General features: G+C 38.7%; 1 protein-coding gene across 2 annotated transcripts in view; it reads right to left on the bottom strand.

Moving 5' to 3' along the window:
• The window catches only part of NKAIN3 (sodium/potassium transporting ATPase interacting 3), a 608,729-nt gene that overhangs the window by 134,803 nt on the left and 453,320 nt on the right, over window positions 1-20,606 (bottom strand). For both annotated transcript variants that reach the window (XM_043601142.1, XM_043601143.1), the window contains exon 4: window positions 12,990-13,187. In XM_043601142.1, coding sequence (XP_043457077.1) covers window positions 12,990-13,187 — 198 coding nt within the window. The remainder of the gene's footprint in view (window positions 1-12,989; window positions 13,188-20,606) is intronic.

The following is a 20,606-nucleotide window of genomic DNA, read 5'->3' as shown; positions in this document are numbered from 1 at the left end:
TTAAAACTCTAATATCTTTCCAAAGCATACACTAAAAGATATATTTAGGTCTATATTACCTTTGGTTTTATGTATTAATGAAGTATCTTCAATAAGCACAGCAGTTTTGGGATACATAAGAACCAAATTTGGTGCCTCCTCCCCAATCACTGACCACAGGATCTTGGACAAGATGTCAATTTTATGTCACGGTTTCTTCATATATAATTAGAAGTAATAAAGCCTACCTTTCATTATTTTTGAGAATATTACACAAGATAACACTTCAAAGGAAGATGCCAGGCACATAATATAGACCTAGTAATGATACCTGTGATTCTTTTTCTTATTAACAGTGACTTTAAAATCCTTTATACCCAAGCACTGTAGCACAGTTTTCTATTTGTTTGGATTAGTTTAGCTTATTAATTAAAAGCTGTTATGTATCCTAAAGATTTTAATTGTTCATGTTTCATTGTCCATAGGACTTCCTGATTATCTTTGCCACTAAGTAATAATTATGCACTGCAAATATTTGCTCGAATTTTATATGAGTCACTTTTAAATGAAAGAGCTATTTACATTGATCCATTTAAATACAGAGCACTATTTCCCCATAGCTTTTTTTGCTATCAATTTTACTTTTAGTAAAGTGTGAATGGCTGATACTGCACTAATTGCTTCAAACCATTATGAAATCACAATTTTGAACCATTAGCATGGCAGGATTTTTCAATCTGAGAAGGCGTACCTGCTACTTCTAGATGATGCTTCTTTTAGGCTGACTGTGTTTGTTTCATGATATATCTGGAAATATTCCTCTAATTATTAAAAAAATTTTTTTAATATTTATTTTTTTTGAGAGAAGGAGAAAACAAAACTGAGTGAGGAGGGGCAGAGAGAGAAGGAGACACAGAATCCCAGGCAGGATCCAGGCTCTGAGCTGTCAGCACAGAGCCTGATGCAGGGCTTGAACTCACAGGCTGTGAGATCATGACCTGAGTTGAAGCTGGTCGCTTAACCGACTCAGCCACCCAGGTGCCCCTATTCTTCTAATTATTAAAACTATTTTAAACAATAATCTGTGTTTGATTGCTATTGTTTTACATGTTGAGAAAAGATAAAAGCTACCATTGGAACAAGACTCCCAGACTCATCTCAATAACTAGCAACATTATCTACATATTATTCAAATCTAAACCCTAAGCTCCATCCTTATTTCTTCCTTTTCTTCACAGGCCACTTGCTCTTGTCCCGTAAGAGCTCCTGCATAGGCATTTCTACTTCCATGGACACTATTCAGGTCCAAGTCACCATCTTCTCTCAGGTGGTCTATTGGAATAGCCAACAAATTGGTTTATTTTCTTCCATTTGTATTCTCCAATCCATTCTCCAAACAGCTCTGGAGTTGCTTTCTTAAATGTAGATCCTATCACTCTCCTGGTTGAAACACAGTAGTATCTTGCCAGTGTCTTATCATCCAACTAGAATCCTGTACCATGCCTTCTCCAACCCCTGCCTACTTCTCTCATTTCATTTTTCACCACTCGCTCCCTTGCTCTCTAGACTCCGGCCATGTGCATCTTTCTGTTTCTTGTGGAATATTTCTAGCCCTACTCTAATTGAGTTCATTTGTAACTCAGCTCAAAAGCCGTTTCCTAAGAGACATCTTCTCTGGCTACTCTGTTAAATATTGACTAAACCAATTTGATCATTTATAATCATTATGTCCTTTTTGGGTAGATACTCAGAGGAAGTCAAAGCCCAAAGTTTTTCCCTCCTACAACCTTGCTACCAGAAAGCAAGCAAGTTTCAGTATAAACTCTTACACACACACACACACACACACACACACACACACACACACGGGCACGCCACAATATTTATTAACAAATAACACAAAATCAGTCACAAAACCTGTCCTGCAAGTTCCTTGAAGTCCCAGCTGGCTATCCCTTAGGGCATCTGAAAAGTTGACACTTTGCTTGCCTGCCCAATCTTCCCTGGTAGACTGAATATTACCACAGGGAGGACCATGTCAAATTCCACTTTGGTTTATTTCCAGCCTCTCATCAGCAAAGTTCCTAGCACAGTGCTTGGTATCGAAGCAGGGTTTACTGAGTATGTTTTTCTGAATGAATCATATACTGCTTGTTTTCTTTTAGAAAGAATACAAAAAATGACAAATGATGTTCTTTATGGAACTTGTACAAACTTTGGTCTTCTAAAAGCAGGGTGTGAATGTTTTTGAATTCATTCTCATTATTATGTAAGCTACTTTTTCTTTTACATAATAATCCTACCTGGGGCTAAAGATGAAATGTCTGCCAACATCTGAATGACATTAAATTACCCTAAGTAAAGCATCAATAAAATTAGCTTTCTTGCTTTTAATATCGCCATAAGCCCAAGTCACAATGTTTGTTTCCATTAATTATTAAACATATCTCACATTTTATATGTAATGGTTTTGGTGCGAGATATGATTTCGAATTAAGCTTTCCATTTCTCTGATGAAATTGTATTTAATATACCAAATGTCATAACTCACTTTTGCATTTAATAATCAATGTTTAACAGATTATTTGAAACCAGCAGGGCAGTAATAATTTATGAAAACGTGCAGACATGTCTGAGATAATCATGAGTATCTGGGCCTTGTGAGACTTGATTCTGTTGTTTGGAAATGGTATGGAATTTGTGGTTTGAGACATAAATGTCTGTGATAACTGGTTAACATACAAAATAAAATCCAGTCATACACATACTATTAAGGAGAATGCTATGGTATAAGAAGAATATGAACTTTAAATGCTTACATATTTTAAGTTGTTAAAACCCACAGATGCTATGTACAAGTGACAGATAATAGTATTACATTTATGTAAGACCAAGTATCTATACAAACTGAGAACTGTTATCTCTAATCTGGATGTTTCCAAAACATGGATATATATAGAGAGACAAAAATATATGGTAGATTGCCTAAATTCCACTTAGAGTTCATCAGTGAGCAGGTGAGGGCTTTATACATTTAAATTGTATTTCTGAAATTTTTGCTAGATGCCATACATGTGTTATAACAGATAAAAGGCTTAAAAGTAAATATACGATAGAACATTATTTAACCGTAAAAAGGAATACAGTTCTGCTACATGTTACATGCTACATGAGCGAATCTAGAAAACATGCTAAGTGAAAGAAGCCAGACACACAAAGAAACACATATATGATTTCATTTATATGGAATGACCATAACAGGCAAATCTATAATGACAGAAAGTAGATTAGCTATTGCTTAGGTTTGGGGAGAAGGAAAGGATAGGTGGTGGTAGCTAAAGAATCAAGGTTTTTTTCCAAGGTGATGAATATGTTCTGAGATTGACTTTGGTGATGATGGTTGCCATATCTGTGAATATATTGAAAACCACTGAACTGTGTACTTCAAATGGATGGATTGTATGAGATGTGAATTATATTTCAGTAAAGCCTTTAAAAAACGTACGCACATTTCAAAGACAGAGAGTACACTGTGAAGACATGAATAACAAGAAAGACATTACTTAAAATTATAGTTCACCAGACAAGCACTTTCATACCCAAGCAATTTTACTGACCAGCTATACTCTGGTTCCCGAACACAAATGTCTCCGCCAAAAGCTTTTTAGTATTGTTGACATGGAGATTCTTCCCCCACAACCACAAACCCTTCTCAATACTTTGATGGTACAATAAAGGATTCCTTTATGGAACTTTGGATGAACTGTTGATTCAGCTTTTTGAGGATGGAATTAAATACAGAGACCAAAGGTGGAGTATAGGGAAATACTAATACTTCTAGATAGCACTTAGAGATTGCTCAAATTTTGGCACAGACAGAAACCATCTAATTCATATAAAAGTGGATTCCTGGGAAAGAATGATTCTGGGAAGAATTTAGGGCAGGAGAGATTGACTATGATTCCTTTCCTCTTGCTACTATCTAGAAAGCCCCAGCAAGCAAGCAACCAAAAAAGGAGTCGGATATACTTAGCACTTTTAAGTGTTGAAATCTTCCATTTTTTTTAAACAACAAAAAGATGGTTAAGAGATGTTTTCAAGGGTGAAAGAAACATCTTGAACTATTCATCCTATAATCTTTTAACTATTGAATAATTATTAATTGGTCTCTTTTACTTTCAAATACTGGAACTGTCAGTAAACCCCATCAACACAGAAGGAGATTCACAGGCTTAGAGATCTGAGAGTTTACCACTGACCTTCACCCAAAAAGGGCTGTAAGGAATCAGAGGTGTTCTTTCCAATGTCATAGGAAGTGCAACAAAGTAGTTAAGACCATGAACTCTGGATTCCATCTGCCTGGGTTTTAGGTCAGCTTTGCTCATTTTAAGCTGTGTGACCTTGAGAAAACGACTTAATTTCTCTGTATGTCTCAGTTCTCACCTTTGTAAAATTAATAAAATAATACCTTCTTCTTGGGTCGTTTTAAAGATTAAGTGAGCTCCTATTTGCAAAGCTCTCAGAGGAGCTTGTTAACTAAATGCAAATGTTAACACAGGAATAAAACAACAACAACAAAAAATCCTCTTTTAACTATATTTACATTTTTGGAAGAATATCATTGATCGCAATTGGAACTTATTTCAAGGTTTACCTTTTGACTTGCATTCTTACACTGTGTGAGCATATGTTACTGAATTAGCAATAGTATTATCTGTTCTTGTCACTGGGCCATTTACTTTAAGTAGATGAAGCAGATAATCTATATAGTCTTTCGAGGATACAGATTCTACAGGATACCTTGTGGTCTAATGTTACTTTTCACCCTACTGAGTTTTAATTTATCTTTAGGCTGAATGTGTCTGATATGAAGGGCATGGAGCAGTGATGAATGCTGATGTGACTGGATGGATGCAATGAGAACACCATGGGGATGAAGGAAAAGCCATTCTCAGAGTGCTCTGGTCCCCAGCTCCCCCCATGGTGACAGCCTCCAAAGACGTTAAAGAATGAGACTCATCACCTATCAGATATGAAAGAGAATATCTTGACAGCAAGGATTCAAGACCATATGTATGTAAAATTACCACCGAAGAGAGATAGATAAGGCAAGTTTTAAAGATGTCTTCCAGGTTTAGAGATTTAGAATTTGTCTATTAGTTATAAAAATAAGCTCCTTAAAAAAAGTGTGTGTGTGTGTGTGTGTGTGTGTTGTTTAATAGTTAACATGAGTATATGGATCTGTTTACCAGCAAATAACTAATGCTTAAAATTGAAAACGAGCCTTAAATTGCATATTCATGATTATTGACCTCAGAACTGACCAGTCTGCTAAAATGGAATAACATGTAATAACCCTAGATTTAAGAGTGCCTCCAGGTGCACCTGGGTGGCTCAGTTAGTTAAGCATCTTGATTTCAGTTCAGGTCATGATCAGGTTCGTGAGTTCAAGCCCCACATCAGTCTCTGTGCTGACAGCTGGAGCCTGCTTGGGATTCTCTCTCCTTCTCTCAGTGCCTCTCTCCTGTTCTCACTTGCTCTCCTATGTTGTCTCTCTAAATAAACATTTTTAAAAAAGAGTGCCTCCAAATGATCAAGTAAATGTTGTGAGATTTAGGAATATGTAATCATCTAAGAAAACAACCATAACATCTCTTCCATTGTTCTATACAAATCATGTGATGATTAAACACTATTTCAAAAATACTTACAGTATTTAAAAACATTTTTGGAGAGAACACACATAATTCCACATTTGTTTTTTGCATCTTACTTCTTTTCCTTGACTGCTTCTTTAAATCATAAATTCCTTTCCATGTTTTATATACAAAATTTTATGCAGAATTATCAGTTATTGCTATCTAAAAATCATGCTGATGTACTGTAAATTGTTATACTGTCTTCAACAAGGTTGTTTAGACATACTCAGCTTTGCTATTATAAATAACAGTGAAAAGAACATCATGCAGGTAGCTGTTTGTCGCTGTTCAATTATCTTAGGAGAAACTCCACCGAGTTGGCTTACCGGGCCAAAAAGTACAGACATTTTAATGAGCATTGCAGGAAAGAATGCCTTTACCAACAAGTAAGTAACACTTTACTTTGATGCTATGTGTTCCCGTTTTTAAAAGTTGTTAAATTAGTGCAAATTCAATTTGCACAGATCAAGTTACTACTGAAACAATCCTATTTTACACCTTTGTTTACAATTATGTGATTACATTTGTTTATATTCTTCATTGATTTAATGATTAAATTTCGTTGTTTTTATTATTCATTTAAATGACTTCATCATGTGTTGTTGATGATGACCCTTTGCCTATCATACAAATGAATTTTAATTACTTGTTTCATTTAGTTTTGTAAGATTTCATGTTCAGAGTTTGGTAATTAAATGAGTAAAACATAACACTGTAGAATGAGTTTAAATGGTTATAGAGATTCTTTCAACCAGAAATATTTTATCCACATTCTCTAGTGGAAAAAGAAAATGCTGTATTTGGGATTGTAGTATTTAATTTGATATATATGTTTCTTCTTTAAATATGTGGTGTTAAATTTCCAGAATGGAAGTCTGTTCTGAAAATACATATAATACCTAGAATTCAACTGGACATAATTTTACATTTTTGCCAGAAACTATTTTGATGTTCTCTTCAACGGGAGCAAAGCAACTAAACCCGGCTAAACTAGTGAAGTCCCTCTCAAAATGAAGAACATGTGGATGTGGAAGAACAAATTCAAAAGGAGAGTTATGGTCTCTGAGGGGAATGATTTTCCTTTTCCCGGCATCTGGGTACAGTCACAAATCCAAACAAATAGCATCCGAATCGGAAAGAATTTGGAAGTGTGTTCTTCAGATATGTTTTCTTTTTTTATTTTTTTTTTTATTTTTAAAAAAAAAATTTTTTTTTTCAACGTTTATTTATTTTTGGGACAGAGAGAGACAGAGCATGAACGGGGGAGGGGCAGAGAGAGAGGGAGACACAGAATCGGAAACAGGCTCCAGGCTCTGAGCCAACAGCCCAGAGCCCGACGCGGGGCTCGAACTCCCGGACCGCGAGATCGTGACCTGGCTGAAGTCGGACGCTTAACCGACTGCGCCACCCAGGCGCCCCCAGATATGTTTTCTTTAGCAAGTGGTATGAAACAAAATCAAGGCATAGCGTCATTAAATCACTTCCAGTGTTTAAAAATTATGCACTTTGTGTTTTGTAAAACTAAAATCCAGAAAATTTAGACAATTTATTCAACAGCTCTGAATGAGTGGCTGTTCTGAGTCAGGCACAGTCCTAGGCATTAGAGATGTGGGGGTAAATACAGAGTCAAAGTTACAGTAATCTATAACTACAGTATAGCAATTCTAAAATTTTTCATGAAAATATGAAATTTGTTCAGTCATCCAAATGCTCTTGGGAGGCATAGGTAGGCAAGAACTTGAGTGAGCCAGAATGAGGAAAATAAACACATATTAAACATTCAGTCCTCTGCGTAAAAATTTATGATTCAGTGTCCTATGAAGATCACAGAAATGACATTTTTCCTGCAGGGAATGGATGTCAGGTGTGGGATTAAAGAACTGAGAGTTCAACAGTTATAGCACACCGGGGTGGAGCCCGTGGTCTTTGAAGAAGGACTGGCCCAGATAGGAGAGGGACAGGCTGAAACAATTACAGTAAAAACATCAGTAACAGCAATACAAAGCTAACATTTACTGGGTGCTTCTGTGTCATGCACTGTGCAGAACATTTTGTGGACAACCCCTCACTTCGCAAATGAAGCTCACTCTGGCTCCTGAATTTTGTTAGTGCATTCATTCATTCCTGCACTTTTTGGTCAGTGGATTCTTCCTTTTGTGTTTACTCACTTCAGGCTTTGGAATCTCCTGTTTGTCGGTCATTTATTCATTCACCAAATATTTATGTGCTATCACTCAGCTATCACTGTGACTACAGAAATGAACAAGTGAAAAAAGGGCACAACTCCAGCCTTTACGGGGCTTTCCGTAGATAGACCAGAGACTCAATGATTATAAAACTGTGCTGCCATAGCAAGCCATCTAGTACAGCCCAGGAAGGGTGAGTGAGCAGGGCAGGTCTAGGAAATGTTCTCAGTGACACATGTACACAGTTATATAGTATAACACTGTGCATAACAGTTATGTAATATATAATCATGATAAAAAATTGCTATACTATGGATTATATATTATGTTAGCTGTATTAGCTCTATATTCTTCTTTTTTTTAATTTTTTTTAACGTTTATTTATTTTTGAGACAGAGAGAGACAGAGCATGAACGGGGAAGGGTCAGAGAGAGGGAGACACAGAATCCGAAACAGGCTCCAGGCTCTGAGCTGTCAGCACAGAGCCCGACATGGGGCTCAAACTCACGGACCGTGAGATCATGACCTGAGCCGAAGTCGGCCGCTTAACCGACTGAACCACCCGGGCGCCCCAATTATTAGCTCTATATTCTATACATCCAACATCATTATATTGGATGAGGTAAATAGTTCAAATGTCCATTAATAGGGAAGCATTAAATAAACAATGAACCACTGATGTGCTGATATGGAAATAGTTCCAAAATATATAAGTTGAAAAAAGGAAGACCTCAGAGGAGTGGATGTCATATGCTGTCTTTTGTGGGGGGGGGGGGGGGCAAATAAAAATAAAAAGTCATAGTTTCTTGAATTTCATATAGACACTTTGGCATAGCACTAAAAATTATAGCAAAACTGGCTGCCTATTGGGGAGCAGAGATGGGGAAACCAGGCAGAGGGTACACAAGGGTGGGAGGGCGTATTGCCACTGTACACATTTTTATGAGTTTGGACTAAGTGAATGTATTATCTATTTAAAAAATTAACATATCCTGAACCCTTGGGGGGGGAGGTATCTACTAGTGGACTGTGGACAGGTGGCTGGAGAGCTGAGAATGGGGTTAGAGGGAGCGGGGTGGGGTGGAGAGCCATTCCAAGCACAGTGTTGCACAAGGGAGGCATGCCGTGCTTGAGAATCTGTCATGTTTTGTGAAGATGACAGGTGGGCTCCTCAAGGGGAGTGTTGGGAGATGGGGGTCTTGGGAATCAGACAGAGCGCAGGTCATGAGGTCCTCATGTGACAGGATATGAATTCAGATTTCATTTTGGAGGTGGGAATCTTTGGCTGGTGATCAGAAGGGAAATGAGTGACCAGAACAGCCCTTTGTAATCATCTTCCTGGGGGCAAGTACACGTGTGATGGTGGGTGAGGCACAACCGGGGCCGGGAAGACTCTCTGGGAGGCTATTGGCCATCCTTCTGGTAGAAATGATGAGCATATGGGCCAAGGACATGGGCAGTGGTCACAGACAAGGGGGACTAACATCACCCACACCTTGCTCCTGGCTTTTCATCTTGACTTTTCATCTCCTCCATGGATTAGACTTTGCTCCTCTCCTCATACTATTCACAGTCGTTCCTTAGATTCCACCCTGAAGTATAACTTGGTGCTGCTGGCCATTTGCAGGACCCCTGCTAAATAGGCTTCAGTGAGATTAGGGTGGCAGGCATCTCTCTCTGCCTTCCATTCTCCCTGTCCCCTTCAACCTGGGTGCCAGTGAGGGACCCCAAGACACATTGCTGCTATGCAGACACAGTGGCACTGGCACGGCCAGGGACCAGAGCTCCCGTGCTGGGGCCCGTGGAGCTAGACACGTCGTCCCAGAGTGGGTAGCAGGCCACTGCCTTCTTTCTGAATCCTGCTATTTTGTGTGTTTCTGTCAAGCTTGCACATAGCTCCTGCAGATATTTGACTGGCATTTCATTTTTTCCAGTTCCAAGCTCTACTCTTACGTGGGACAACTGTATAGGCAGTATTCATGAGCAGAGCAGAGCTGTATCCATGAGCAAACCGTTCAAATATTTCCCTCTCACTTGCCAGAGAGCTGCTGCTTTCAAACCCCAACACACCCCCTCCATTATTCTGCCCACCTCTATTGGCCTCTCCCTGCATCCTTCTAGATCCTTCTGTGCCTCTAGCAATTACAGGGGTACCCCCTGGCACAGCAGGGCCTCCAGGACATTGTCCCATCTCAAAGCCCTTTGTCTAATTTGCCAAGTTGTCGCCCATGCAGCACAGGCTGTTAAATATTGTGGCCATCATCCCCTTTTTTTCAGGAATAAGGTTGACATCTCAGCACATGCTAGGTGACTACTACAGAAAGTATTCCTATATCATCACATTAAAAAATTGTAATTCTAATAGTTATAAACATATTTATATGAAATATGTGGAAAGTATAAAAAACCCATATAACCACACAATAATACATAATTTGACAGTTGTGAAACAATTTCAGGGTGTATTCCATTTTAATATAAAAAGATACAATACTGGAACTCTTGTCTCATGGGTGTATTACACAAGAAAAGTCAGAGATCAGCAACTAATCCTTTTATTGCTGGAATGCTGAATAGAAGAGTCAGGACTATACATGCAGGTGGACGGCTTTGAATGTTCACTAGACAAATATGTCAAAGAATTAGTTTATAACTGACAGGTCCTTTTAGGTAACAACATACATTTTGTTGAGTATTTCTCCTTCGTGTATGTTTTTATGTGTCAGTTCAGCCCCTTACCAAATAAATACTTTCACCTTGCTATTCATTTGAATTGGAGTAACCATGGAGAAATGACTTTTTGATTCCACAGTATTATGCTGTATTATAAAAATGTGAACATCATGCTATCATTCCACAAAATGGTTTAGCAATTTACTCTGAATAATTTTTTAAAAGGAAGTAGATCTGTCCAGAGATGAAAGATTCTAGAAAAATGTTTCAAAATTAAAAAAAAAAGAATAAGAACTTTAGAATCTAGCATATAATAATAGAGTACTCTTTTACCTTAACATACACTGAAAAATTTTAAGAGAAAATGTGCCTCTCTCTTTTTCTTAAAAAAAACACACACAAAGATTTAAACATATATTTTGGCACAGTTTCATATGTAACTGCTAGGAGATTAAAGAAAGATCAGAAAATAGGAAACAACTGATAAACATCTATTGACAAATGGCAATATCTAGAAACCAAGAAGAATCAGAATCTCTGGTACATCTCTGAGAGAAAATTCCTTAGTGTTGAGGCATAACCTCTTTCTTCTTTTTTTAAATTCAGTGCAGAATTTGCTTTCGTTGGACTAGAACACTAAACAATCTGATTTTTTATTCTAACCTTTAGTCTTTCTAGAAAATTATATTTCAAGTGTGCTCTAAAACACTATTTTAAAACTTGACATATGTGGGTTAAAGAACAACAATTCATAGATTATACAAGTGAGGTAAGACCACTACGTTGGTGGTCCCAAATCAGCCATGGCCTCTGGTATGCTCACTTTTTTATAGCTACCCTCCTACATTTGGCTTGGGCTTGGTCATCTGACTTGTTGTAGTCAATAGAATAATAGTACAAGTTATTCAGGTAGAGGCTGGAAAAATGATTACATGTTGGGCTTCCCCTGGAACCTAGCTACCTTGATATAGGAAAACCTGTTAGGTTTCTGCAAAAAGACAAGCCATATGGAGGAGAATGTGGTCCAACAGCAGCACCAGACATGTGAATGAGGTCCTCTTCGGTATTCTAGCCCCAGCAGAGGCCCTTGTTGAAAGGTGCATATGAGTGACCCTGGCCAATACCATGCAGAGCAGAAGAACTACACAGCTGAACCCTGCCCAAATTTCTGACCCACAGAACTCTAAGCAATAAATTTATACTGCTCTAAGTAATTCCATGTTGGAGTGGTTTGTTACATAGCAGTAGATAACAGATATACTAAATGATAACAAGGATTTCTCAACCTGTTTCTAGAAATAATTCCAAGGTACATTCTTCACCGACATACATCTCTTATACTTCTGTTGTCTATTCATTTACTGTTGAGCCTGTATCTTTTGTTCCTATTCTAACTCAACCAGTTGGATAGAAGGATCGAGTTGGATAGTTGGCTTATATGAAAAGTGTGACTTAAATTGACTTTACTGTATGCTGACTCAAACAACATGCCATGTCCTTGTTGGATCTCAGAGGAACAGCATGGTTGATAATACCTTAAGTTACTTCCCCTCTACACTGTAATCAAATTGTGTGTGGGACAATCTGATAGAAAAAAATTAACTTTAAGAGATTCCCAGGACATAAACTTCCTGTGGTCCAATCAAGCCATTTCTTCTCTCTGCTCCTCTCTATGGAATTACATCTTGACACCACACTTTAAGCACTAAAATGTGTAAGACTCTTTGGAGGGATTTGTTTTCTTAAGGAATAATAATAATTATTATTATTTTTAATGTTTATTTTTGAGACACAGCATGAGCAGGCAGGGGATGAGGGGTGACAGGGAGTGGTAGAGAGAGAGAAAGGGAGCAACAGAATCCAAAGCAGTCTCCAGGCTCCAAGCTGTCAGTACAGAGCCCAATGCAGGACTTGAACCCACGGACCACAAGATCATGACCTGAGCCGAAGTCAGAAGCCCAACCGACTGAGCCACCTAGGTGCCCCCACGAATAATTATTTGAAATATGAAGCTTACTAGATTGATCAAGCCATTGGATGTGTTTGCACCCTCCTTTCTCTGGAACTGATGCACATTAGTTAAAGAATGCTTTAGAAGTAGAAGCAGTAGCAGACGTGTAAGCAGAAGAATCCAAAGTAGAGAATGGGAAAGGCACTGCTTCTGGGGGGCGGTGATGCTATTTCACTGAATGGTGTATATCGTATCTCAAGTTAGAAACTATAGAGAAAACTATTTCTAAAACAAAGTGTCCGGATACCAAGAGGGAAGATGTAGCCTCATTAAGTACAGCTACTGTTAGCACAATTGCTGCTATTTCCATTATTTAAAGGATGTTCTCCATGTGCTTATTTAAGGCATTATCTACCAGATGGGTGTGGACAGCAGGTTTACATACAAAAATGCCAATAAAGGAGAGTCTTGATCAGACAGTGATTCATTGGTGCTACTTACAGAGAGTAGTATCTGGACAGCGCTGTGGATGACCTCTAGGTACTGGAAGTCCACAATGCAGCCTGTGACAGAGACGTACGTGTAATCATCCATCATGCCGTGGGCGGACGGAGGCAGCACTCTTCGGACACAGCCAGGCCCGTGTTCCCGCCACCATGACCGGTGCACAGAAATGTTGAATGTCATCAGATCTGTATCCTAGGTGGGCAGGAGACGAGAGCAAAAGGAGACAGTCCTATCATATCACGTCTCTGATTTGCACTTTAGGAAGAATTCAGGATGGAGAAAATTGTTGAGAGGACTTACATTTCAGGTGCAAAATAACACAAGACAGAACCACAAATGGCTATATATACCATATGCCTAAACGACTGGATTATAATCGTTTAACATAGATACAACCTTTGAAAAATAACATTTTAAGGTTAGCACGCCTCAAAAATTGAGAGGCAAGGTCCTCTACATTTGTTCAAAACAAATTATTTTATTCATTTTGAGACTTTTTGTCTGCATTTTCTTGTTCATCATCATCGACATCACCTTTATGGGCTAACATGAGTGCTTTTTAGCATTCTAGCCATTGTTCAAAGCACTTTTCATATACTATATCCTTAAGGTTCATATAGATACTAGTAGTAACTCAATTTATAGTAAGCTGAATAGTAGTCCCCTCAAAAGACCTTCATGTGCCTCTCTCTGGTACCTGTGAATTTTACCTTCTTTGGATTATCTGAGTGGGCCCTAAATGCGATCTCATGTATTCTCATGAGGGGGAGGCAGAGGGAGATCAGACACAAGGCAGAAGAGGAGAAGGCAATGTGACCATGGAAAATTGGAGATGGGACTGATGTGGCCACAAGCCCAGGAATGCTGGTAGCCACTAGAAGCTGGAAGAGACAAGGGACTATTGTCTTCAAGAGGTCCAGAGGGAGCATGGCCCCATCAACACCTTGATTTCAGCCCAAGGATTTCAGACTTGTGGCCTCCAGAACTGTGAGATTAAGTTTCTGTTGTTTAAGACATCAGGTTTGTAGTAACTTGTGACATAGCAGCCGTAAGAAACTAACACACGTAAGGAAAGGAAATCACAGAGAGGCAAAATACATTGCCCAATTTAATGAACAAATTACATAAATTGCCTATGTAATGACAGACCCACAACTTGATCCTCTGCAGTCTGTACTTTCAGCTCTGATGTGGTACTACCCCCTTGCCTATGGTGTTCTCCCTCCCAAACCTTTACAATTCCTCATACCCTAAATTCCTCCTCAATTCCAGAAAACACCACTGAGAGCCAGAGCAAAAGAACCAAGAAGGCAATCCTTGGCATTTACATATCAAAATAAGCCTTTCAGAGCTCTTTAGCAGAGACAACAGCCCGGGTGTTTATCCTCAAAAGATGCCCATTAGTATTTTGGTGGAATGTGAGCCTGGAACAATTGAAATCAGACTGTTTTTGCTGTAACAATGGATTGAAAAGAATAGGTAAGGAGCCAGCATCTTGATTCCCAAAAAACTGACCTCAAGTCCTGGCCTCTCCCATTCTGCCCACTGAATCCTATCTTTCCCCCATCATACTGTCTTCCTTTTGCTGGAGTGTAAATCCCAATAAAAGCCTTGCCCAGAAGTCCTGCTTGGCCTCTAGTTAATTCCTATTGCTTGGTGAGCCCAAGGGCCGTGGTTGCTAACAAAACTACTATTATAGGTATGCCTCAGATTATATCACTATGAAAACATTTTATATCTCTTTTTTTCTTTTTTGGGTTGTTGGTTTGTTACACATATCATTCAGTTACCTTCACAGTTACAGCACTTTATTGATAATAAAACATTTTACATCTTTTTTTTTTTTTTTTTTTGGTTCTTGGTTTGCTACCTGTATCATTTGCAGTGCCCTCTGAAGGGAGAATATTATAGAAAAATAATTGCTTTAGCTAGTGAATTCAGTTTAATGCAAGGCAATTTACCTGCAGGCAAACAGCACACTGACTGCTCCCTTTCCTGACCATCAGATTTAATCTCTTACAGTTACTCATGATCACAACCAAAAAACTATTATTTCCCGTTTTAATAGAATTCATTAGGTTCAGGATGAACTGGAGTGATCTCAAAAGCCATAGCAATTTCTGCTCTTTAAGTATTCTTCCCCAGTGGCCTTTTCTATTGCTGGACTCTAAATTCCTTTCGATACGATTTTGACTGAAATTTATATTACACAAATAAAACAAAAGTGAATTTATGAACTCATGGTATGTATTTGCTGCACTCATAAAATCCCTCTGTGTAGTTCTCACTTAATTTGCTGGTACTATAAATATTTAAAAACTGTGCTGTTTTTTGCCATGACTACATTAAAATGTGAATGAGAACATCAATAGCATCAAATTATACTTAAAGCTTAAACTTCTAACTTAAATTTGCAAGTGTGTGTCTGATTTCAATCCCCTTCAGTAGCTAGATTTCAAACATTGCAAAAACCCTTAACACATAATAACTCAATTTTGTATATGAAGCACATCAGAGGAAATGGAGAACAAAAAAACTATAACAAAGTTTTTTTATGAAAAAAAATACAGAGAAGTTCATTTACTTTGTTTAAGCTGTTCGTTACCACATCAAAGCCTATAGATTTGAAATAGCCTATAGATTTTGAAATTTTGAAATGGGTTAACGCTAAACCTGGATCACCAAAGTGATCCTTACAAATAATTTCAAGGAGCTCAAAAGTCGTTTCTCTTTCACTTCTTGGAGTTAGAATAGTATAGTGATGGTTTAAGCACAACATGCTTAAGAAAACTGGTGACTGACATCCTTGTCATTTTCTTTAGAACTTAAAAGATTTCAACAATGATATTTACATTTATGCAAGCGTGGGTGATTACCAAGGGACAGTTTGGAGGACAAAGAAAGCAAGGAAGGAGAAGAAAAGCATGAAACCCAAGCAGAGGGGCTTGGGATGCAAAGGGCAGCCTGGAGAGAGAGAGAACACATCAAGGCTAACAGAAGAGAGAATTTCAGGGAAGATGGTAATGCCATAGACTCAAAACCTGGTTAAAAAGAACCACTGAATTTGACGACTGGTTTGGCGGGGGGGGGGGGGGGGGGGGGGAATGCCTTATGAAATGCAATGCCAGGAGAGCATTGAGAGTGAAAAATTGGATTACAAGGAATAGAGGGGACTGAAAGGAGAGAATTTGGTGTGTTTTTTCATGAAGTTTGGGAGTCAACGTAGTGAGAACACAGGATGGTGGCCTCAAGGGTGGGCAAGGAAAGCAAGAGTCCCTCCAAGGAAACACGTGGAGAACTGCATGCCAGCTGCATCTGCTCACACACACAGAGTTGTGACTTAGAAGAAAATTATTCCAGAATACCTGTCTCCCCCTAATATCTATTTAAGCAAATATTAAATGTTTAAAAGTACTTTCATCTCTCTAGTGTGAATTCCAAACTTGTTCCCATTTCCTTCAAATACTTGAATTAAACAAAAAAGGAATTTCCAGAATTCTTTGAAGTGTTGTTCATCAACCGTGTAGGTGAACATGCCTGCCCACATTCCTTTCACAGTTAAGTGTAGCCACAGCACTGGAATCAGCTCATGTCCTAAAAAAAAGCTCAATATTCACTTCTTTTATAGTATATCACTATATTATCTCTTATTAATCAAGGAGATAGTCTCTGTCTTATTCTTATTCTATCTGCTTCTTTTGGGCATGTGTCTAATTCAACTAGCCCTCTCTACTTCTAGAAATGGATGCTCAACTGCTAATGATATTCTTTTTTTTTCTGTTTCCTTAATTGTGACTCAAAGAATCATTGAATCCACTCTTACATAGTTATCTCCTTTCTTTGTCTTTTTACTCAGTCTTTTATCATAAGCCAGGACATTTGGAGACGAACGTGTATTTAACAAAATAGATTTTACTCAGTTTTAAAGAGTTAGCATTGGGCTTATATTTAGATAGTAGAATTCGTGTTAGTTGAAACTTCTTTTGAGATACTCGTTCATCTCAGAATATGAATTAGACAAGTAAAAACAATTTGCTTACATTTCTAATTATCTTTTTTTCAACAAAGCACTAAATATTTTAGAGGGTACTATGGATCCATAGAGTAAAGGGCAAACACAGTGCTTGGTAGTGAGGTGTTAAGTGTTTAGAGCATGTAATACAAAGACTAGGTACCAGTTCAAATATATTAACAATTATATGTTGTTTTCCTTAAAGATAGGTTTAAAAGATATTCAAGTTTCCATTGGGAAGAAAGAGTCTATCATTTGCTAAGTCATAATCACTCAGTCTGTGCCATTGGTTCTGAATACAAAGAGCAGTTTGCACCTATAAATACAGAGAACAAAGTGATGGTTACGGTGGGGGGCGGGTGGGGGTTGGGCAAATGGGTAAAGGGGAGTGGTAGGTACCGGCTCCCAGTTTTGAAATGAACAAGTCACAGGAATAAAGGACACAGAATAAGGAATATAGTTGATGATTTTGTGGGCACCTTGGTGGCTCAGATGACTAAGCGTCCAACTCTTGATTTTGGCTCAGGTCATGATCTCATGAGCCCCATGTTGGGCTCGGCACTGACAGTACAGAGCCTGCTTGGGATTCTCTCTCCCTCTCTCTCTCCTCCTCCCCAATTGGCACACACATGCTGTCCCTCCCTATCTCTCTCAAAATAATGTTTTAAATAAACATCTAAAAATCCACATTGTAATAGTATTGTATGGTGAGAAGTCGTGGCTACACGTTTGAGCACAGCATAATGTATAAACTTGCTGAATCACTATGTTGTACAACTGAAACTAATGTAACATTGTGCGTCAACTATACTCAAATTAAAAAACTAAGAGAAAAAAAGCAGTGTGCAGAGTAAGTGGCCACTGGTTACTCTGACCTCCTGTTTCCCATCTCTACAACCAGGTATTGCTGGGATTTTTCATTTCTGTACCATTGGTCATAAACCAGAGGCAGAGCTAAAAGTAATGAAGCCTTTTGTCTTCATCCTGGGGCTTAATTCCCTGAATTGAACCACAACAGGAAGGAATGAAGTCTCATCTATCCATCCAATGATATTTATGGAGTTTCTAATGTGAGCTATGTGTTGGGACGTAAGATTGAACATAAGAGATCTTATCCCTGTCCTCATGGAACATATACTCTAGTAGAGAAGATAGGCAATAAAGTAAACAACTAAGTAGGCAGAATAAGTACCCATTGCGAAAACTAATATAAAGGAAATAACGTGCTGGAAGAGTGGCTGGGATGTGAAATGGAGTTCCTCCCTAATAGGTCACCAGAGAAGGCTTCTCCAATAGTGGATATTTGGGCTAAGACCTGTTAGATGAGAAGGAACTAGATGTGTGAAGATCTGGGGAAGGAGTGTTGCACACTGATGGAACTCCAAGTGCAAAGATCATGTGAGGGCAAAGAGGTGTCAGTATTCCTGGTACCGACTGAAGACCGGTATAGCTGGAGGGAAGCCGAGGTGAGGATAAAAGTGGTGTATGATGAGGCTGAAGACAGGCAATGAGCCACGGCAGAGTCCGGTTGAGAAGTCAAATACCAACATCATCTTCTGTGCATTCTTAAAAAGATAATTCTAAGAACTGTAAAGAGGATGGGTTTGACTGGGCAAAACTCGGAGCCAGGCAGGTGGTTATGATAGCGGGTGAGTGTCTTGGAGAAAGCGGTAGCAGTAGAGGGAGGCAGAACAGAGAGGTGAGACATATTCGGAGGCAGAATAGCATGTGAAGCTGAGAGGAAGAGATAAATGGAGGACAACCATCTCTCATCGGGTGGCAGCCGCCTGTCAGCTGACGGCAATGCCCTGAGGAAGGCCGCTCCAGCAGCAGCATCATTGCGGGGCTGGAATTGGGCACATCGGCCCCGTAAAGGGGAAGGGACGGGCCCGAAACAGTATGTCCCAGTGCATCTTTGTCAGCTTGGCATTGTAAAACCATTTTCCTTATATGTAGGTTAAAAAAAAGGAGTCGTCATGTTAAATGGTGTTGGAAATACAAATTTTCGGTGTAAGAGAAGAGAGTCACTTATCTCGATGAGCACTGAGTAATGTATCGAATTGTTGAATCACTATGTAGTACACCTGAAACGAATATAACACTGTATGTTAACTATACTGGAATTAAAATGAAAAACAAAAGAAAAAACAGTTATAAGATCAAAGAAATTAAGTGAAATAGTGTGATTTGGAAAACAAAGAGCTGACTGCTCTTCCAGAAATTTCTTCCAGAAATTTAAGTAATATATTTTACTATCCACATGCTTTTACTTTCGAAATAAGAACTAAAATATTGCCCATGATCAATTGATCTCAATAATGAGGAAACCAGGGGTGCCTGGGTGGCTCAGTTGGTTAAGTGTCCGACTCTTGATTTCAGCTCAGGTCATGATCTCACGGCTTTATGGGTATAAGCCCCGCGTCAGGATCTGCACTGACAGTGTGGAACCTGCTTGGGATTCTCTCTCTCTCTGCCCCTCCCCCACTTGCACTGTGTCACCAAAACAACTTTTACTATCATGCTCTGAGATTTGGTTCTAGTCTGTTCAGTCATACAGTTCATTGTATAATTTTCATGGAAATGGCTAATATTTGTGTTCCTTTCTTTTGTTCTCATTTTTTAACTTATTCAACTGAATACCTTAGTCCCATAATAAGTAGCACTTTAAAAAATAATCCTAGGGGCGCCTGGGTGGCTCAGTCGGTTAAGCATCTGACTTCGGCTCAGGTCATGATCTCACAGTCCGTGAGTTCGAGCCCCACGTCGGGCTCTGTGCTGACAGCTCAGAGCCCGGAGCCTGCTTCACATTCTGTGTTTCCCTCTCTCTCTGCCCCTTCCCTGCTCATGCTCTGTCTCTGTCTCAAAAATAAATAAACATTAAAAAAAATTAAAAAAAAAATAAAAAATAATTCTATTGCTGAGTCTTTTATTTATATTCATATCTGGATTAGCTGACTTTTAGAATTAGTACAGTTTTAGTCTGTAAGTATATATACATTCGTTGTTTTGTATAAATGATTAATATAAGCTCAATCCCCTCAGTCTTTGTGGGCTTGGGGCTATGTGCACAGCACGTTATACATGGCAATAAAATTGTATCGCTGCAAAAAACCACTATGATGTTAAGACTGAACTGAAAATTTCAAATTGTGCTCGTGATTCGAAATGATTATATATAGCATGTGTGTGTGTGTGTGTGTGTGTGTGTGTGTGTGTGTGTGAGTGATCTCTGTTCACTGAAATGGCCTAGAAGCAATGTCACTCCGGTAGCAGCAAACATCTCTGGTTCACACTCCCCAGTATAAGAACCAAGGTTTTTCCCTGGAGAAATGTTAAATTCAGTGTGGTACAAGGAAGGAACAAAGACAGTGTGAAATATACTTTGTTCTAGAAAGCAAGACAGCTTAAAAAAATTGATGAGTCATGTTGAAAACATGTGGGAACCAATATGTAGGGTCTGTTATTGGCTGAAGTTCTAATAATTGGAACATCAGAAAGAGTAATGTTTAAGGCTGACAAAATGCATTGAATCAATGAAAATCTGTGACTCCATAATGATCAAAAAAGAAAGGTAAAAAAACTCATTGTTAATATTTAAA

The sequence above is a fragment of the Prionailurus bengalensis genome, chromosome F2 (assembly GCF_016509475.1).
Source record: "Prionailurus bengalensis isolate Pbe53 chromosome F2, Fcat_Pben_1.1_paternal_pri, whole genome shotgun sequence".
In the NCBI taxonomy this organism is placed as follows: Eukaryota; Metazoa; Chordata; class Mammalia; order Carnivora; family Felidae; genus Prionailurus; species Prionailurus bengalensis.
This window is presented reverse-complemented; position numbering and strand designations above follow the sequence as displayed.